This window comes from Ananas comosus, linkage group 15, assembly GCF_001540865.1.
Source record: "Ananas comosus cultivar F153 linkage group 15, ASM154086v1, whole genome shotgun sequence".
In the NCBI taxonomy this organism is placed as follows: domain Eukaryota; kingdom Viridiplantae; phylum Streptophyta; class Magnoliopsida; order Poales; family Bromeliaceae; genus Ananas; species Ananas comosus.
Window position 1 is genome coordinate 7108328 of NC_033635.1, and position 22972 is coordinate 7131299.

Genomic DNA, 22972 nt, shown 5'->3' on the forward strand with positions numbered 1-22972 from the left:
TTTAATTTGGTGTTCTACATCAAAAAAACTCTAAAATAACCATACAAAAATAAAATAACTACACATGCATATAGGTTCTCAAGTTAAAAGAAATATATTTCAACTTTCAACTTAAAACTTAGAAGTGATTGTGGTTCCAATGTTTTCATTTGGTCATTCTTCAAGTATCATCCTCGTCCTCATCCTCATCCTCATCCTCTTCGCTTGCATCGCCATAATTTTCTTCTTCTTCTTCAGATTGTTCATTCCCAATATCCTCTTCTTCTTCTGTATCTTCAAAATCAACCCAGTCTGGCTCTTCATCGATGGAGAAAGACAGTCGAGATGACGACAACTTATCCTTTCCTCTTTTAATTCCCTTTCCTTTTTCTATTTCCTTTCCTTTTTCAATTCCTTTTCCTTTTTCAAGGCCTTTCATTGACAGTGTAAACCGTGTATGATGGTTAGGCTCATTAACCCCAGCAGCTCAAGCAACATCACCCCATGTCAAAGTATCATCTTCCCAAACTAGTCCTTTCTCATTATCGCCCTCTCCATCACTATCCATCACTCCAGTCAACCATTCATTGCTATCATCAACATCATTTTAGTACAATGGGATCAATGGTATCACGCAAATTGTACCGACGCATGAGTGCTCTATTATATTTAACATATACCAAATCATTCAAGCGTTGTTGCGCAAGCCTATTTCTTTTTTTGCTATGAAGCTGGAAAAAAAAATGAAATCAATGAATAAGCATATTATTTGCAGTATAAGATAATAAATCATATGAACTTAGCCTCCTATGCATTCATTTTACAACTTACGTGTTCAAACACATTCCAATTTCGTTCACACCCAGATGCACTACAAGTGAGACTAAAAATTCGAACAGCAAATTTTTGTAAGTTTGGTGTAGAAAATCCGTATGATCTCCACCACTTAGCTGTTGACATAGATTCATAGAATAAAACAATAAATTAATTATTAAATTTTGCTTTTTGTAGTTCTATAAGAATTTAGAAATTAAGAATTAAGAAAACTAATAATATGCAAGTAATAGTATACCTGGCGACTTTGAATTTCTATGCCTGATTGCTTAGTCATGTCCAAAGAGGCCGGATGCTCTACGATATACGCTTAATTGGTCACTTATTTTATCTTGTTCCTCAATACTTGGAACCAATCGTTGCAGCGTCTGGTATAGCCCCGACATAACCTCTTCATCTTGCTCAATATTTGGATTTGAGTAAAAATACGCGGGATTCAAATAAAAAGCAGCAGCATGCAATGGGCGATGGAGTTGACATTCCCACCTGTTATCAATTATTTTGAAAACTTCATTATATTTATCCTCCTCATTGAATGATTTTGCAATGGCTTCCTTTGCTCTATCCATGGCCTCATAGATGTATCTCATTGAAGGTCGCTTCTTACCATCAACTAATCTTAGAACACGAACAAGTGGACCGAAAACTTTAAGGATATCTATTATGTTGGTCCGAAACGTGGGCATCAGTACTAGGGTAGTAATTTTTTTGCCCGATTGTTGTTTTGCCCACTTGCTTTTGGTCCAATCTTCAGATGTAAACATCTTCCTCAAGTTAAGTTTCTGACGGTGTAGGCGTTGAAGGGTGAGAAAAGCAGTGGCAAATCTTGTTATGCCAGGCCTAAGCAACTCCCTTTGGCCCGTGAAATGTCTCATCATATTCACCACACCTGTGCTATTATAAATATAGCTATTCAAAGTCACGACTCTTTTTATGGTTCTTTGTACTTTCGGCATCTTTCCAATATCTTCGAGCATCAAAGTCACGGCTCTTTTACATGCATTATTTATTGTGGTTTGCTTTAGTTTTCCCTCCTTTCTTTCTTGAACAACCTTCTCCGTGTCACGAGCGAAATATACATCGATAGGACCCTTTTGACTACGTTTTTTAGCTACTGACTTACTACTTCCAACACTCCCACTTCTTCGACATCTTTTTCCAAGATATTTAAATTCTTCAGTATCATCTTCATCTTCCTCATCACCTAAGCCCTCTACTAAATCAAAATCAGCCATCAAAGGATTTCTCTCCTTTGCCGCTTCGTTCTTATCCATAAACTCTTTAATTTCCTCGTGGACATGAGGTGGACATCTTGGGCATCCTTTTGCATTTCGAAAGCCACCAATAATATGTTGTTTGGCTCTATAAATGCCTCTTGTTATTTTTTCACAAAAATTACATATTACATCATTTCTATTGCCGGGATCCTTTAAACGTGCATATTTCCATGCAGGATCCTTTTTGTGTCCTTCATGATCCATTCTATCAATCTACAATAAATCAACAATGCAACACATAACAAATTAACAATAAATCAACAAATATGCAATCGAAACAAAAAATTTACAACATGGCCACCTGCATATATATGCTCTAAGCGAGTAAATTCATGCTTTGGCGCAAGGAATTGTTGCAGGAAACATAATTAATGAATCATTTTCCGTCACTATGAATGATGTAGGTATATACAATAATAATACAAATTGTTAAGCTGTCACTAATACAATTCTATAAGTTGAAAATGATTCAATAGTATATAAGACAATTCTATAAGCTGTCAACATAGCTTATACATTTAGAATCTGTACTAAACAGACCTAGATGAAAAAAAAAAACTAAAAACATGTTCAAAAGAAAAGCACTGGATCAATAAAAATGCAATCAAAATGAAAAAATAAAAACATATGGAAAAAAAAGACAAAATCTCACAAATACCTAACATCCTGAAAAAGATAACTAAAAAACAGATTGAAAAGAAAAATATTGGAGTAAAGAGGCAATACTTACTTGATTGCTGCCGGTTCTTGCTTGCTTGCTGCCGCTGCTCCTATTTCTGCTGTCGCTGCAAATAAAAAACTGATGCTACTCTTGCTTTCTTGCTACTGCTGCTCCTCCTTGCTTGTTCCTGCTGCCAGGATGGCTGAGGATGCTTGCTGGAAGCCCACGGACAGAGAAGGGATAGGAGAACACGAGAGGGAGCGGAGAGGGCGATAGAAGGAAAGATGGCAGTAGATGGATTTCATTAGGGTTTTTTTAGGTTTCTTTTAGGATCTTTTAATAATCTTATCTGGTTAAAACATAACATTTATATCCGAAACCCAACAACCCAATAACATTAATCCAAAACCCAATAACATTAAATCTTGCGAGGTGCGCGCCTTATGTGCGCCTCGCGCCTCGCCTGAGGTGCGCGCCTCCACAATAGCGCCTCGCCTCGCTATTGCTGAGGCGCTGAGGCACGCGCCTCGCGCCTAGGTGCTGAGGCGCGCGCCTCAGGCGTGCCTTTTCAAACACTGTTAATGATATAGATTGTAGATTCGAAAGTTCTATCATTGAAAACAACTTATGAGTACAAACACTTCAGTACTCATAATAGTATAGTAGCTCTACTCATATATATATATATATATATAGAGAGAGAGAGAGAGAGAGAGAGAGAGAGAGAGAGAAAGAGGCAAGAATACTTCTGGAAGTAAGCTAAATCGTTTACTTCTGTGTTGTTTCCAGCCAAGGGATATCTGAATCGAAAAATGATGCTGTTAAATATGATTTACACTATTTAAACATTCTAGAAATCAAATTTCGTAATTTTTCGACTTCATTTACCAATGCCAAGTGGACCTAAGTTCACTTTATATTAGCCACTAAAATGTCAATTTCGAGACCATTTGAATTCTAGACAAATGATCATAATTGGGAAGTTTGAAACCTAAGTTCAAATAACATATATCATGTTTAGTGGTGCTAATCGTCAATTCGGATATCCCATTATTGCAAACAATGCATAAAGAAACTGTCCCGTTTACTTTCAGAAGTATTCAAGCCTAACTCTCTCTCTATATATATACAGAGAGGGAGGGAGGGAGGGAGGGAGGGTGGCTAGAATACTTTTAGAAAAAAAAATGAGGCCGTTTACTTCTACATCGTATTTGCTAATGGGGCATCCAAATTGACAATCGTCACCGTTAAATATGATCTAGGGCATTTGGACTATTTTAGGTTTCAAACTTTATCAGTTTTTGATATCAATTGCCTAGTTTTCAAGTGGTTCAAAAATTGACAATTTTTAATGGCTGATATAAGAAGGATTTGACACCATTTGATCACTAGGAAAATGATATAATAAAATCGTGAAATTAGTTTTTAGGAAGTTTAAATAGTCTAGATCATATTTAATTGAGCTTATCATTGATTTAGATTTCTAATGTCGGAAATGATATGAAAGTAAATGACTCTATTTACTTCTAGAAGTATTCTAGCTTTATACTATTTATATAAATATATATATATATATAGAGTTTGGCTGGAGTGCTTCTAATAGCACTGAGCACTTGGTGCTATCAATTTTTCCACCGTTAGATTTACCCTTTTAATCATTTTCATCCGTTAGATCATATTATTCAACCAACCACCCACACACTCAACCCTAGGGAACCACTATCATCCTAACTGCACTTCCCTTTAAGTTTTTATTATAAATTTTTGGATAAATGTGATGCACAAATTTATGTTGATTTGAGATGACAATTAAAATAATTGTTGTCAGGCCTATTTTTTAGTGGAAAAAAATATTGCATTCCATTTGCGGAAACATAAAAAATATTCATACTTATTCAAATTTTTACTACAGTAGAATTTTCTTCACGTGTTCTATAAGTGTGTGTTTGGATTGGGTACAAGAGGGGGGATAAGAGGGTTATCCCCCCTTTTGTACCCAAATACCAAATGGGTGGGTGGGAACAAGTTGTTCCCACCCATGTACCCATACCGGGTATGGGTGGGAACCAAGGTTTTAAGTGCCCGTCGGCACGGGCCGTATCCACCGTGCCGTACCGTGCCAACAAGATACCGGCACGATACAGACCCCGTGCCAATGGCACAGTTCAAAACCTTTTATTTTTTAAATTAGCAAGCAATTTTTTCAATAAAGTTCAAAAGATGTGATAAAAAGACATAATAAATAGTTTGAATATTTTGTTGCTAAAGAAAATAAATATTTCATGCTATTATGTGTCGGCACGCAAGAATTTTTTTGACCGGCACGCATCGGCACGGCTCGGCACACACCGTGCCGTACCGTGCCAGCAAGTTTCCGGCACGACCCCGTGCCACGGCACTTTAATCCTTGGTGGGAACAACTTGTTCCCACCCAGGTAGAGAGAGAGAGAGAGAGAGAGAGAGAGAGAGAGAGAGAGAACAAGCTTGTTCCCACCCCCCATGGTAGAGAGAGAGAGAGATTTTTATTTTAAATATAAATTTAAATTTTTAAAATTTATAATCTCAAAATTTAAATTTATAATTTAAAATTAAATTTTAAAGTTTAAATTTTAAATTTGATATTTTTAGTGTTTAAATTTTAAATTTGATATTTTATATCTTTCAAATTTAAATTTGGTCTTAAATTTAAAATTTGATATTTAAAATTGACAATTTTTAATAGTTGATGTATACCGTTTGCAAGTTTAACGGTGTAGAAGTATTCAAATTAGATGAAATTTTGATAGAAAATTCTTTTATTTACAGCAAGATCAATATCTCTGATCGAAAATTTTAATGCTATATCATCACATTTTATAGGATTTTTATTTTCAATTGTTGATGTTAAATCATTTCGATTGCTAGGTAAATGATATCGGAAAACCGCAAAAAATATTTTCTAGAAAATTCAAATACGCTAGATCAAGTCTAATTGAGCCGATCGTCGATTCAGAAATTCCATAATCGAAAACGGTTTAGAAGCACGGAGGTCTCCGTGCTCCTAAGAGCATCTTAATTAACTAACTAAAAATAAATTAAGTTTGAAAAATAGAATGATTTAAAAATAAGCCTATCAAATAAATAAGCCTATCAAATCAACTTTAACTTTTAAGTTTGGTTCATAATTTCAAACATGAATCTATATTTTAATTCAAAATTTGAAATTAATTTAAAGTTTTAAATTTTGGGGCTATTAACACTGTTTAAAATTGAAAACAATTAACTAACTTAGAAATAAATCAAGTTTGAAAGATAGATTGGTTGATAAAAAGATTTATTCTCCAATAACTACTTATATGCAAATTATAGAGTCAAAATAAACTTCAAATTTTGAATTTTGTTCATAAATTTAAATCTGAATTTATTAATTTAAAATTTTAAATTAATTCAAAATTTTAAAATTTGGGTACGCATTAAAAAAATTTGTATGTTACGAAACACATATGAAAAATATTTACAGTATAACTAAAGTGAAAATATATAAAACTTATTTGGAGACAAAGTAAAGTTAGAAAAAATCAATTGATAAATAGACTCATACCACCAATAACCATTTAAATCTAAAATATAGATTTAAATTTAATTAAATGTAACGTGCATGGCACGTGCACTATAACTAGTATATGTACACACACACACACACACACACACACATATATATATATATATATATATATATAGTAGATATATATATAGTGTGAAGCTACTATGCTTTTGGAAGCACGGAGCCTTTCGTGCTAAAAGGTCGTTTTCGATGTTGCGACTTTTGAATCGTCGATCGGCTCCGTTAAACTTGATCTAGAGTATTTGAAGTACCTAGAAAATAAATTTTATGATTTTTCGATATCATTTGCCTAGTGATCGAAGGGGCTCAAAATCAATAATTTTAATGGCCGTAGTGAGCCGTTTGCAAGTTTAACGTTATTTAGAATATTCAAATCCGTGAAATTTTGATAGAAAATTCTTATACTATATAAAACAAGATCAATATCTTTGATCTAAAATTTTAATGTCTATTATCACGTTTTATTAAGATTTTTATTTCTTAGCCGTTGTTTTGAACCCTTCGTTCACTAGGCAAATAATATCGAAAAATCGCATAATTTATTTCTAGGTACTTCAATACTCTAGATCAAGTTTAACGGAGCCGATCGACGATTCGAAAGTCGCCAACATGGAAAACGACCTCGGAAGCACAGAAGGCTCCGTGCTTTCCAGAAGCATAGTAGTCCTCTCTCTCTCTCTCTCTCTCTCTCTCTCTCTCTCTCTCTCTATAATATATATATATATATAGTATATATAGGTCCGGCTACTATACTATCAATAGTATCAACCGTTGGTACTTTGAGTTTTACCGTTAGATCTACCCTTTGATCATTTCACACTGTTAGATTATACTATTAAACCAACCACCCACTCAACCTAGGGGACACTATCAATTTAACTGGGAACAATTATCCTAACCGCACAATCTTTTCATCAACGGCGCAGAAACTCTAGTCCAAGGGCTTGGTACTATTGATAGTATAGTAGCATATATATATATATATATATATATATATATATATATATATATGTTGAGCTGGAATGCTATCAGTAGCAAACGGGCTCCGTTGCCATCCATTTGTTTTCGGTGATGGAGCTTCCGAATCGACGATCGACACTGTTGAACATGATTTATATCATTTGAAGCATCTAGAAATCAAATTTCGTACTTTTTCGATATTGTTCTCTTGTCCAACAAGTGGATGCAAAAATGAATGGCTGAAAATAAATATCCTCTAAAAAGTGATGATAGGAGACTTGCAATCAAGATCGAGAGTATAGATTTTGTTCTAAATAGTTTAAAGAATTTTCTTACCAAAATTCAATTGATTTGGATATCTTTATACCGTTAAACGAGAAAACGTCTCACATCGATTATTAAAATTACAAATTTTGAAACCCTTTGATCATTAGGTCAATGATGTCGAAATGATTTGAAATTTGGTTTCTAGATACTTCAAGTGGTATAGATCATGTTCAACGATATCGATCGTCGATTTGGAGGCTCCATTATCGAAAACAAATGAGTGGCAACGGAGTCCGTTTGCTACCGATGGCATTTCAGCTCAACTCTCTCTCTCTCTATATATATGTATGTATGTATGTATGTATGTATCTACAAACACACAAATACGTATATGTACATGCACATGTGTACATACATATACACATATATACGTATACGTAAACGTACATATACGTGTATTTGTACATAAACATATACATATATGTACATGTATATAACAATCCGGCTTGCTAGCAATAATAATTCGTCAAATCACTAGCTTAAAATGTTTAAGCCTAGTTATTATTATTAGTGTCTATGGTTTCTTATATATCCAACCACAACACGGTTCCCATTTGATGTGGGACTATTGGAGTGTTACAGACTCCCCTCGTTTAGGCCTTGACGTCCTCGTCAGTCTAACACACAGTCCAAAATCATCTGGCAATATGAGGCCCACACAGTTCAAGATCATCAGGCAATGTGAGCCCCCCCTCACACTTTCGGCCGGTGAACTAGCTTCGATACCAAATATAAAATTCGGCTCGGTAGCAATAATAACTCATTGGGACCAAACTATTAGCCCAAAATACTTTTGCCCAGTTATTATTATTAGAGTCTGTGGTTTCTTATATACCCGACCACAATCCCGCTCCCATTTGATGTGGGGACTATTGGGGTGTCACCATGTATTATATATGTATATGTATGTATAATATATACGTATATATATAGAATCAGGCTAGAATACTAACACGATAGCATCAAGGCCTCCGTGCTATCGAGTTGTTTTTGATGATGGGACATCCGATTCGACGACCGGCTCCGTTAGGCTTGATCTACACTATTGAAAGTATCTAGAAACTAATTTCATGATTTTTTGACATCATTTACCCTTAGAACGAGTAGTCTCAAAATGAACAGTCGAAAATAAAAATCTTATACAGACAATAATAGAAAACCTAAATTTCAGATTAGAAGTACTGATCTTGTTTTAAATAGTGAAACAAATTTTCTATCAAAGTTTCACTGGATTTGGATTGTTCTACACTGTTAAACTTACAAATGCATTACATTGGCTATTAAAATTGTTAATTTTGAGACCGTTTGATAACTAATTAAAGGATATCAAAAAAATATGAAAATTTATTTCATTTTTCAGGTGCTCTATGTTAATCGAGGGAAATAGTTTTTGGAGTAAAAGTTTTCAGTGGAAAAGGAGTGCTGTGGTTGGGGAAAGAAATGAAAAATATTTTGTTGTTTTTCTTTCATTATATATTAGATAAATAAATCTAACACAGACTATATATTGTAGATCCATGTGGTCCATGACTTTTCCTCACGAAGTAGTGTACAGACTTCGCTGGACTCGTGCTAAATTTTTGATTGGGATGGATTCCGCTCTTCTTTAGTAAAAAATGGATAGGGCACTTCAACGGGAAAGTAAAAAACTTTCTTATGCATTCAAATTACTTTACATTACATTGAATCAAGAAAGCATAAAACTATTTTTTGGTCCAGAAACTCTTTACCACCCTGTTTTATCACTTTATGTGTAACCAAAGACACAAAATTTCACTAACATATTCTTACCTTTTGAACCCTTTGAATGGGTTCAGCACAAACAGAACTTCAATGTGTGCTCAAAATGCAATATGGATTAATCATTTAAGTTGATTTACTTGGATAAGCATGGCTTGCATGGCGTTTTCATTTGAGGATTTCTCCTAGTGTGTGCTCTCTGCTGCTAGTTGTTATCACTATATATTATGACAAAGTGGGATTGTTTGCCACCGCATGGCATCAAGGTGGGTCTAGAAACGTGTTGGGCAAAGCTTGGGCTGGGTGCCTACAGTAACGTGCCATCGCGAAAATGTCTAATCCTCCTAAGTCACGCTGGCATGCCAGTGGTGTGATACATTTTGTAGGCTCGTAGAATCCTACTTCTAAAAGGGCTACCTTTGTACCACAGTCTCCCTAGACGTTTTTTTATTAGTAAGTTTGCATACTATCGTACATAATTTCCATAAAATCAACAACATTGAGAGACTATTAAGTGTATTATCTTCTGAGGATGCAAATTGCACATGAGGGGCATCATCCTTGGCCAAGATGTTTACTTGATATTCTTCTTTCATAATGTAACGTAAAAGAAACTAATAAGAAAATTCCAGGCGATTTCATTCTTCTGCCACATTTCCATTTCTCCCCTCCATGCTTCTTTTACTACTCACAGACTCACAGTATCCTGGTGAGCCATACCAATATGTTTGCTTGTTGGGAGACGTGATGCTAGTGATGGATACCTAGTGTCACGCCCCGAGACCGCTACCAATTTGGTCCGGTTCGAGCGCGTCGAACAGACGCCGGACGGACAGCACCTCCCCTGTCCGCCCAAGGCTCAAAGGTAAGATCATGTACATAGAATTGCCCAGGAATAATTCAATACATACGCGATCCAACAAGGAGAGAAGCACAAAGAGTGCAATACAACAAGAGCAAGTAACACAAGTGTACATACAAGTGCATAAAGAGAGATACATCTAGCTATTACTTTACATTCTATTTTTACATCTTTGATATATTACATTTTCATCTTCNGCTCGAATTAATTTCAAGCCAAGCTTGAGCCTAAATTTAGGCTCGAAATTAATTTCAAGCCAAGCTTGAGCTGAGATAAGCTCGCTCGAGCTCGGCTCGTTTCCACCCCTATGGATACCTTCCTAAGCTAGGCAAAGCTTCCAACCACTATGCTGGGGTTCTAATGAGCTGTTGGATATGCTGTATACTGCTGCTTGGTTAACCAAAATCAATGCTTGATGATAATGTCGTACTCGCATACATATGAATGTGCTTAGATATGCACACCTTGTCATTCATTGAATGTGCATTGAAACCCAACATCCCTTTAATGAGCAGAAATCATGCCGCTTATTGTGCTGCTACACTCCATGAAGCTGTTGCTATAATTCCCATCTTGCAAGTGAAATGGTCGGAGCACCGACCACCCCTACTTCCTAAAGCGTGCATGCACATTCTGAACATACATGCACATATTTATGTATAAAAGTTTTTTTATGTATGTTTATTATTAATGTAAGCATTCTGTAAGGCCGCTATATTCCCTCTAAATTAATTTGACTGCAACAAATCTGGTTGTTTTGTACTTGACAATCTTTCAATTACCTTTCTGCTGATTGGTTACTCTTGTCTCAGTGTGTTCTTAGAAACTGAAATATGATGTGCTTTTTTGCTTGTACAGAATCTGTTGACACTATAATGACAGAAACTCATGAACTTGGAGGTTCAACTGTAGTTGTTGATCGCGCTACCCCTAAGGTAGCTCTCAAATTCTTGCCTATTCTTTTTAATGCATAATATTACTGTGTTCTACCTGGTCAATTATACTGTTGTTAATTGGCTGTTTGAAATTATCTTATGTTTATAATAGCTGTTGTTAAACGTGTGTAATATCATGAATGATTTGCCACCACTGATCTGGTGATTTTCTTTGGCTATCGTTTTGAGTTCAGGATGATGACATGAGGTATCCGAGCAGAGTAGTTCAGGGTGGATATGGTGCCTATAATGCTTATATAACTGCGGCTACTAGGTATGCAGCTCTCGGCACGCCTACACTGTATGACCACCCTGGATCAGCTTATGCTAGTAAGCTTATTACCTTTTGCTCAGGGTTTATTTTTTTAAGGGAAAAATCAATACATGGGCTTCATTAAGATCAACAGCATTGTATGGTAATTTGTTGTTTCTGTTTCTGTGTAGGAGGAGGAGGATATTTTGGAAATTCCCGTGGATATGGCAAAAAGATATTTGTTGGCAGACTTCCACAGGAAGCAACTGCTGATGATCTGAGGCAATATTTTGGGAGATTTGGGCGCATTTTAGATGTTTATGTTCCAAAGGTATTGTATTTAAATTGAGCTATTGCGAATTACATGGGTTACAACTTAGAATCTCCTAATATTGTTGTTCATTTTACTTTAGGATCCTAAAAAAACTGGTCATAGGGGCTTTGGTTTTGTTACTTTTGCGGAGGATGGTGTGGCAGATCGTGTGTCGCGTAGAACTCATGAAATTCTAGGGCAAGAGGTATGAAATTTCTTGAAGGATGTGAAGTGCATAAATATATCTTGCTAAATTTTCTCTTTATATATATATTTTTTTTTTCTGCTGTATAGAAAAGGTAAATTATAGCATGCCAGTGTTGTCAGTCTTCATTTCTGTAGTGTTTAACTTGTCAGGCAAACAGAATTTTTACCGCTTATGCAAATGAGCAAATTCCTGCTGATTTATGTTTCCTTAATTTACCTTGTTGTAGCATGACTTGCTTGTCCATGTTTATCTTTTTCCTGTTAGTGTGAGAAGCAAGCAGCCTCAAGAAGGTCATTTCAGGTTTTCAATAGTTCATTTAGTATTGTATTGGAGAACAAGCTACAAGGAGCTTATAGTAGACTGATTAGTTTATACAAATTGAAAGAGTAAAAGAGGCAAAAGACAGTTAAGGGCAATCAAGATAGAAGAAGACGGAGTAAATAACACATTCTCATTATGGAAATGAAATAATCATCTCTAGTGAAACATCCGTGTAAACAAACACAAAACTGAATCCTAATAGCTCAATTTCATTTGACTGGGCACTATCACCTTGTGACTCTTTTCAGACTATTTATGTTAAAATGGTTTCAGGGAAAACATAAATATAGGTATCTACCAGGGCGTAATCAAATTAAAGGTTGAGGTACACGAGAGTAGTTGTGTAACATTGGATGCCTAGGGATTAGCTAGTGAAGACGNATATCCTCTAGGCCCGGCACGGCCCAGGCCTATGTCGTGCCGGGCCGTGCCGGGCCATCGGGCCGCGGGAGCAAGGCCCAGCATGGCCCGATTTAACTGGCCGGGCTGGGCCGGCACGGCACGCTACAGTACTCGTGCCGTGCCTGGCCCGGCCCACTCTCGTGCCGGGCCGGGCGGGCCGCGGGCCGCCCGGCCCGTTTGACACCCCTATGCAAGGAGCCTCAAGAAGGTCATTTCAGGTTTTCAATAGTTCATTTAGTATTGTATTGGAGAACAAGCTACAAGGAGCTTATAGTAGACTGATTAGTTTATACAAATTGAAAGAGTAAAAGAGGCAAAGACAGTTAAGGGTAATCAAGATAGAAGAAGACGGAGTAAATAACACATTCTCATTATGGAAATGAAATAATCATCTCTAGTGAAACATCCGTGTAAACAAACACAAAACTGAATCCAAATAGCTCAATTTCATTTGACTGGGCACTATCACCTTGTGACTCTTTTTAGACTACTTATGTTAAAATGGTTTCAGGGAAAACATAAATATAGGTATCTACCAGGGCGTAATCAAATTAAAGGTTGAGGTACACGAGAGTAGTTGTGTAACATTGGATGCCTAGGGATTAGCTAGTGAAGACGTATACTGTCATGCCTCGGGACCCTTTTTGTAAGTCTTTTTTGTTGAAAAATTGAGTTTAGCAGTAGACGATTTTTTTTTTAAATTTTTTGAAATCAGAAGTCTGCCCAGAACATGTACAGACTCACTACATGGATAGTTTTTATGTCCAAACAAACAGTCTCCTCTATACATGCACGGCGTAGGAGTATGAGATACATCATATATAACCATGCAACCAACCCACAGTACAAGCATACACAAACTCAAATCTGTAGCAAGATGATGATAGAAACTCTAGAATAACCACGACAGGATAACCAGAAAACATCACAAAAAACTTGATCAAGTTTTAAAAATATTTTGCCTTTAGAAAATACAAGTTTCAAAAGCCATAGTTTCACTAATTGCAACAGCTAAAACCAAAACCAACAATGACCCAAAAGCTAAGGTAAGACAACTACAATTCCAAATCAAAGTATTATAGGATGATATAAACTAAAAAATCATAATAAGGCCACAATTATAAGTCTACAACGACATAAAGTGACAGAAGCGATAAATAATTGAACTAGTAAAGGATGATCACAAGTCCACTAAACAGGAGGCTAACTGTCACGCCCCGCAACCGCCAATTTGGTCGGTTCTGGTACGTCTACAGACGCCGAACAGACAGAACCTCCCCTATCCGCCCAAGGCTCCACCCACATGTATAGCAATAGCAATTCAGGCAAAGAGAATGCGAGTATACATGGCTTGCACGAGGGCAAGCAACAACCACCAAACAAGTGAAAGCACTAATGCTACTCCATACAACCACACATGTCATTTGATTACATTAAACCAAATACAAGTTAAGCACATATTACATTCATTCCTTTCTTTTCATACATATACATCACTTAATACATCCAACCAAAACATATAGATTTACAACATTTATACATCATGGTTCATCATATACAAAAGATGAATATACAGGGTATGACTATACTCAGGTAGCCGCTATCTAAGGCGCGATGCCCTTGCCCCGATCCTTGACCACCCCGCTCGCGTTAGGATCTGCAAGGTTAGTGGTGTGAGAACTAAAAGAAGTTCCCAGTGGGTTCGGCCGCCGACCCCGCTGACTCGCCCACTAGGTCTACTCAGGCATATGCAAGAAAAGGATAGATAGATGGCAAACCAAACTAATGCTATTACAATGCCTGCAAAGAAACTGGATCAACAAGTAATATGATCATAAGTATGATGATAATGCATGCATGCCTTTCCATTTTCCTTGGCTTTCACCCAATTAACCTGGCACATGGTTAACCCCAAAACTCACAACCAAAATTCCTTTCATTCGGGGAGAATACTGCTACAACCCGAGGGATCGTTTGCTGGGGAGCATTCCGCTACACACAGTGGTGACAACTCCGGAGCACACCGCTTAAGGGGGAGCTACCGCCCTCAAGCCAAGACCCAATGTGAGTATGATCCAATCCTCAATTTTGAGGATGTATAGCCAACTTGCTATTCTTGCCACAATGCCACAATGCTCAAAGGTTTTACCTTGTCTAGCATACCAAATCCTCGGTGCCAATCATGTCCGCTAATGTCAATGTCATCTTTGTTTACTAATGTCATAGTCCACTTTCATGTCATACATTCATAGGGTTCCAATACACATGGTCCAATATGTCAATTCATATGTTTTCTTGCCTAGAAGCATACAAAAGATTCCCAACCATAAAAACATGTCATATAACCCTAAGATGCATGAATACTACAATACACATATATATGTTCAAAGAGGCGACAAAGACATAATGAGAAATTCAGTGATTTCTAACAGCACCACCCACCTTGTAGGGATGCCGAGTAGCTACGATTCAAGTCTCGGAATTTATAGCCGCCAATTTCTCCCAATTGCGGCAAACGAAGCCAAAATGGGGATTTTCCCCAATATCTTCGCGCAGACTTGACGGATTTTCGAACGAGTCCTCCTACGCATCAGATTACCCACCAATTAGGGCTACAAGAGATCAAATCTAACCTAGATCCCATAGTTTACAAAACCCTAAAACTAACCCTAGGGTTTTCCATTATCACAAAATACCCACAAAACCATGGATATACATGAACAAACCCACCACCACAGCCTCTAGATACATGAACTTGAAGGAAATAACCAAACCCTAGCAAGCTATGAGAACTTACCTCAAGTTCCAAGCTTTCTCCAAAAACCCTCTTGCACAAGCTAGCTTCCACCTCAAGCAAGCTTTTTCTCCACCAAAACCCTCTCTTGGCCTCAACCCTAGTGAGAGAAGGAGAGAAAGGGAGAGAGAGTGAAGAGCTTTAGAGAGAGAAGACTGTTTTCTCTTTGGTGTTGGGTGTGAGGAAATGAGGGTTAAAACACAAAACCCTCACTTATAAACACTCACACACACACAATTACATCCAACCCCCTCCCACACAAGACTCAACCATCCTACGAAATTTCGTGTACGGGGTCCGGACCTTGCACAGGGTCCGGACCCGGAGAGCAACTTCAGCACAAAACTAGCTGAAAATTTTCTAGCTTGCTCTCCCATGTCCAAACACCCTACACAACTCATTCCAAGGCATTCGGAATGAGTTACGGACCATTCTAACACATCCGACTCCGCACTTCGGTCAATTCGACGGAAGTTCGGTACAACTCGTCGGGGATTCGATATGTTACACTAACTAGGTACTATCTAATCACGCCTTCACACATCTCCCTAATCCCTACCATCTGCAACACTTGTAATAACAAAGGGGAGCGGGCGGGGGGTGCGGGGTAAGAAACATGTACACATGTTTTTCAGTGGGTTGTGGGTATTCCAAGCCGCCGAAAGCAAACCACTTATTGGTCAACAGAAGAGAAAAAATAAGATAAACTACACGGTAACCAACTACAGTAGTATAAGAGTAAGGAACATGTAAGACACTAAGTAATGAATGTTGCTACTGTAATCAAACCAGAATACTAGGTGTCACGCCCCGAGACCGCTACCCATTTGGTCTGGTTCGGGCACGTCGAACAGACGCCGAACGGACAGCACCTCACCTGTCCGCCCAAGGCTCAAGCACAGGATCATGTACAAGAATTCGCCCAGGAACAATTCAATACATACATGATCCATACAACGACAACAGAAGCACAACAAGAGCAAGTAACACAAGTATACTTACAAGTGCAAAAAGAGAGAATTCTATCTATTACATCACATTCATCGACAGTTTACATTTGTTTCATCCAAAATATAGGTACAAGTTCATTCACATCTCTCCAAAATGTATCTCACAACCTATACATCTACTCTCATATATGTAGATATCTCTAATGCAGTAGGAGAGCTACTAGTGCTAGGGCGCTAAGCCCTTACCGCGATCCTCGCCTGGAGCGCTTATACTCGGCTCTGCAACAAAGTGCGGTGAGAACTATTCTCCATAGTTCTCAGTGGGTTCGGTCGCCGACTCCGCCGATCTTTCCACTAGGTCCAAGTGGGCACAAGCAGATAGATAGATAGATATGCGAAAACAATAACGACATAGTAAGAAAGCTATGCTACTATGCCCAAATCATATACAATGTATGCATGCACAATGTGATAGGTAATCAACTAACATGCCACTATGCCCAAGAAGTAATGCTATTTACTTGTTCATCAATTCTCTTAGCTTACCCAATCCTTGGCCAACCCTGAGGTTCGCCCACGACTCACGTGCATCTCATGGGTAAGGAGACTCAACTCGCTCAACAAACCCGAGACCGTCTGCGGGACTCCATAAGGTTATTCCCGGGACCCCATAAGGCTATCCCTCGTGTGACAAACTCCGGAGCGCACGCTTGTGTGGAGCGACCACCACAAGCTCTGAACAGACAGTGAGTATGATCCAATCCTCTCAACTCGAGGATACCCTATCCACTAGGGCTAACAGTCACTCGGGAATCCACCTATCCCAATGTCCATATGCAAGTGTTTAACTACACTAAGCTCGTGTTCAATGACTCATCTCTAGGGAATCTGCCTATCCCTAAGTTCATATGTCAAGTGTCACTTTGCACTAAGTTATATGCCACTCGTTCTGTTGTCATTGTTATTTATATGCCACTCGTTATGTCTTTATCAACCATCGAGTCCATCTTTTATTTCAGCACTATAGGATTCAATGTCTCGACCCAATCCTTATCTATCCACTATATCAAGCATTCCACTCATACTATGATATCATCTAGGAAAGTATAAGGAAATGGTAATGCACATTCTATCCTACAATGCATACATGAAGAGATGCAAGATTACAATGCACTAAGACATAAAGAGGAGCCCGGTTGCTTCGGGATGACACCACCCACCTTCTGGCGTTGTCACGACTCTAGGAATGCGATTCGGCGATTTTACGATGTCGTCTGGGCCTCCCAGGCGGAAACGAAGCTCGGAAGGTCCTTATTGCCAATAACTTTGCACCTGCTCGACGAATCGTCGAACCGTCTTCGCCAACGCGTTTAAACACCTAGCAATTAGGTTTACACTTGATCAATTTAGATCAATACCCAACAAATCACAACACCTCTATTTTGGAGCCCTAACTTGCAATCATGCAAGAATCCATCTCTAAATCCCTAAACTCATGCATTAAACACTTATTAAGCATGTTAGAGTTCCAACTAAACCAATTCTAGAGGACAAAATCCAAACCCTAGAAATCTACCATGGTTGAGCTTCAAGCTTACCTCCAAAAGCTAGCTCCAATGGTGAAGAGGAAGAAGGAGATGATGAAAACCCTTTTTCTTGCTTGCTTCTCCACCAAATCCCCCTCATTTTCCACCTTCTAGAGAGAGAGAGAGATCTTAGAGAGAGAGAGAGGAGTTTTAGGTTTACAAAGGAGAGAATGAGAGAAAGAGAGTTATCTCCCATCTATACCCCTTTATAAGTGCATAATTGCACAAAACACTCCTCACAATGCAACCATGACACAGCCCAGCCCTGGGCATTTTCGGGCTACGGGGACTGGTCTCTCTAAGATGGACCGGTCCCCGAGAGTGGCTTATTTACAGAAAAGGGCTCTTGCCCCTTTTCCACGCTTACGGGGATCGGTCCCTGAGAGCACACTCTCGCAGGACAGCCCCCCCTTGCTCAAATTGCATACCTACGGGGACCGGTCTCTCCCGCTAGGGACCGGTCCTCGAGAGCAAGTTTTGTGCGCAGAGCCTTCTGCCACATTTTCCAAGCTATGGGGACTGGTCTCTCCCATCAGGGACCGGTCCCCGAGAGCAAAATCTGCAATTGTGCAGATTTGCACCATTTGCTCTCCTCCAATGCACTTTTTGGGTTTTTGACGCCTTCGGCCTTTTCGAAGCGTATCCAACCGACAATCAGTCGATTTTAATCGAAGTCCAACTCTCGCATTTCGAGAATTCACTTCCTTACACTAGGCATGCCACACGTGAATCAAACAAAGAGTCCATCAAGTTGCTCAATCCATAATCGCTGTGTTGGCCCATAGGCCTCAGGCAAAAGCCACAATTGTATGAATCTGACTGACCAGTCATTTTCGATCTCTTTTTTGAAAAAGAATATCCCCTGTCGGTGGTTAAACCCATTGGTAGATCATGCTATATGATCAAGTAACCACACCAAGGTGGAAAGCCACAAAGCTCACGAGAAGCTATTTGTCAACCAAGAAGGTCAATTCTTATGATAGTGTCCGGCCGACCAACAAGGTCAATTTCATCAAGTGAGCATTCATGTATACTCCAATCCTACTCAATATGTTATTTGTCCAACCTACATCTGATGTAGTCCACAATTGCACGAATCTGACTTGAGTTCATTTTTTTTATCTCTTTTGAGAAAAAGAATATCCCCTGTAGGTGGTCAAACCTACTGGTGTATGTGAATGTGCATCGAGCGGTGGCAGATCATGTTGTATGATCAAGTAACCACAGCAACTCAGAGCTGCAAAGCTCGCAAGAAGCAATCTGCCGACCAAGAACGTCAAATCTCATGATAGTGTCCAGCCGACCAACAAGATCAATCTCATTTAGTGAGCATTCATGTATACTCCAATGCTATGCGTGTGATGTGTCCAACGACGATATAGTCCAACATGGTAATCATGGAGCACGTGAAAAGATAACAATAATAAGTCGACGAGTAGAGTAACTAAGCATGTAAGATAGAGATGTCATAATAATCTGAATAAGCTGCTCTACCAATCATGTATAGTCCAATGACATGTTCTAACAGTAATGAGAGCCGATTAGCACAGCAAATAACAAAAATAGTAAGAATGTGGATATAAACCGGTCTAGTCACAAGATGTCTAATAAAAGCATAACAGGAAATAATTGAGTAGAATACAATTTACTGACATTCGGATTGAAACACCCACCTCAATACCAAGTGAATTTGCGGCTCAAGCCGTGCTCCCACAACTGTCCGAATCCACAGATCCAAGGGGTCATGATCAGCCCCCAAACATCAAGCTGACAACAACTCGTGATACTAAGTCGCCAGCAACACAAACCGGTCTGATCGAATTTTTTTTTTTTTTTCTGATTTTCGAACCTTGCGCAACTGTCGCTTAATCCACCGAGACCTCCAATCAGCCCTTGGAGCATGCCGAACAATGTTGTAGGTCTCCTTAGACCACCCATGGGTCTGAGACACCAATTAAGTGTAGGGATAATTGCATACAAGGTGCGCATCAAGCCATCAATAGATGCCTTGACCCCAAAACTATACTGTAATAGGTTCCGGCGTATGCCGATTTGGGTGTAGAAATCAGCCGGATAGAGGTCACACACTACTGGTTTCAACTAGTGAGTACCCTCTGGAACACATCTCGTGAGTTCCGGAGTCCAAGTGCATAACTAGTGCAAAAAATGGTGGAGTTCAGCCCCGACAATCCTCGTTGTTGCCGTTTTCTGCACCACAAAATAAATCAACCACAACCAATCTCGGCGGGGATTCCCACTAGGAATAGGATTACGATTAAGTTCTGGTCAGCACCAAGCACAGCCATAAACACCCGAACCAACGGTTTGGCCGCAAAGACACAATTTCGCTATCATAGACACCGTTTTGGTGTTGGAATGTGCACACGACATGCGTTCAGCTGCAAAGTGTTTCAAACACTTAATTACGAATAACGGGACAGCGGGCACACGCTGGTGCAAAGCTGGGAGTGGCAAGCCCAAATCGGCCTTCGAAGCCCCGAACTGTGCCATTTTCAGTATCGGGACAGCATGCATATTTATCGGTCTTGGAGGATTTCGGTTTCACAAATTGCGAACATGAGGGCCCGAACATTCTCATCAAGCCAGAAAGAAGCTTGGTGATGCATTCTTGCTAGATCCGACATGGATCGGCTCTACGGTGGCAACCGACAACAAACGCGACAAGTTGGATCATCAAATCAGTCCACGTACTACCCTGTGTTACGCTACACGACTTAACATTTCATTCGCTGTCCTTAGATGCACCATTTTAGGTGTTGGAACAGCTGCATGTCGTAATGTGTAATAATGGGATTCACATCTCTGAGCTTGGCCGTAACAAGTCTCAGAATGCAGTTTCTAGCTTCGGAACCAATCATGACACTTTCGCTGCCGCCGAAGATATAAAACAGTAGGATTTGGCTAGCCAACGAGGCTTGACCACAACTGGGGACAGCAACATTGATGTTTCCATGAATTCCAAACTGAAACCACGCGTTATCGGCAATTCCAGTGGCGAATCACTTCATTTCAACCCCAAAGGGGTTCTCAGGGCCTTGGAGGACGAGTCCAGAGGTCGATCAATCAAAATCGATGCTGCCCAAACACCATTGTGATCGAGAAGCTTCGAAACAATGAAAAAACTGCAAATTTCACATAAACTAACGCACTATTCAAAGAAGGAAATGGAATTCGGGCCCGTTACCGAAACTTCCTGGACCAGGAAGCTGACCAGCTGCGCGTGGAGGTTGACAGTGAGGCTCAGGTCACTGTGCTCCAGGAGGTGTCGACAGCGGCCGTCCACGACGAGGGAGCAGTTTGGTGGTATAATGGGGAGGCTCCGGGAGCGCCACTGTCTGTACCAGCACTAGGAGGCCAATCGGACTGCACCAAAAGGGAGCACGGCCAAAAAGGAAGGTCGGGGAGGGTGGTGCTCAGCTTTTGCTGAGTCGCCAGCGGCGAGGTTGGCGGCGAAGAGTAGCTTGGGCCCAACTGGCTGCTGCTTGGGCTGCTATGGACAACTGGGAGCTCGGGGCTTCAAGCTCGGCCTGGGGCGGTCGGAGGAGGTCAAGGGTGGCCAAAATGGGTACTAGCTTGCCGAGCAGGCGGCAGCTGGAGGATGGCTCGAGCCCAGATTGGGGCCGATCTGTCGCAGGTAGCAGATCTGGGCATTTTTTCTTGGTCTGGGCCCGGAGGAGGCTGAGGGCAACGAGTCAGTGCCGGAGAGGAGTCGCTGGAGGTCCCCTTGGCCGGTGGTGGTGCACAGAGAAGTTGCGGCCATAGAAAGAGAGGAACCGAGAGGGAGAGGGAGAGTGATGTGGGTTCAGGCTGGGGTGCTGACCTGCTGGGGAACTCGCTAACGGTGGCTGTTGTGTTGGCAGGATGCTGAGTGGGGTGATGGCAGCTGGGGAAGGAGGGGGAGAGAGGGAGAAGAGAAGAGAGAGGGAGCTAGAGTTTTTCCTCTTTTATTTAGTTGCAATTAGCCCCTCAGCTTTTCTATTTTTTGCTCAAAGCTTCCAGTATAGTGCATTTTGTGCAGGAGCCTCTACACGAGTGAAAATGCAATTTGACACAGTAAATGCCCGCTTTTTTTGTATAAAAATCTCTCATTTTCAGCTTTTAATTCTGTCCCAGTTTATCCCATTCACATTTTCATCGCTCAACAAGCACCAGAAACCCTCACATAGCCAACTGCATTGTTAGACCTCAAAAGTGGCAATTTTATTTCATTAAAAATTGTCTAATTATGTCAAAATAATTCAAGTTACAAGGGATAAAAACTTAACATAATGATAGTTACTATGAATATATCGCAACTATTTAACTTTTTATTCCGTATATGCATTTTGCCAAGGATTTAAGTACCGTGGCATGGGGTCGTGTCGGAAACTTACCGGCACGGTACGATACGGTGCGTGCCGAGTCGTGCCGATGCGTGTTGGTAAAAAAAAATTCATGTATACTGATACATAATAGTATGAAATATTTATTTTCTTTAGCAACAAAATATTCAAATTATTTTTTATATATTTTTATCAAATGATTTGAACTTTTTTGAGAAAATTACGTATTAAATTAAGAATAGAGGTTTTTGAGCTGTGCCATCGGCATGGGGCTGTATCGTGCCGATATCTTGTTAGCACGATATGGCACGATAGATACGGCCCATGCCGATGGGCACTTAAATCCTTACATTTTGCATTCTGAGAGTATAAAAATTGGTAGCTTTGATGATTGTGCTTGATACTGGAAATTTAGCTGCCCAATCCTGATATAATAACATTCATACAGGTGGCAATAGACTCGGCTACGCCAATTGATGAAGCTGGTCCAAGTGGAGGTTTTATGGACCCAGCTGAGGCTTTTGGGGGATATGGTCCGATGCGTTCTTATGGAAGACTCTATGGTAGCCTGGACTTTGATGATGTGAGTATTGTCCAGCTGTGTGCTGGTAGTATAGTTTGGG

At 39.7% G+C, this 22972-nt stretch overlaps 1 protein-coding gene across 2 annotated transcripts in view; it reads left to right on the forward strand.

Moving 5' to 3' along the window:
* The window catches only part of LOC109721444 (heterogeneous nuclear ribonucleoprotein A/B), a 43174-nt gene that overhangs the window by 19900 nt on the left and 302 nt on the right, over window positions 1-22972 (forward strand). Inside the window, exons 9-13 of one of the 2 annotated variants that reach the window (XM_020249088.1) lie at window positions 11103-11179; window positions 11374-11509; window positions 11624-11763; window positions 11846-11950; window positions 22798-22932. In XM_020249088.1, coding sequence (XP_020104677.1) covers window positions 11103-11179; window positions 11374-11509; window positions 11624-11763; window positions 11846-11950; window positions 22798-22932 — 593 coding nt within the window. The remainder of the gene's footprint in view (window positions 1-11102; window positions 11180-11373; window positions 11510-11623; window positions 11764-11845; window positions 11951-22797; window positions 22933-22972) is intronic. The other variant, XM_020249089.1, reaches the window with a different exon arrangement.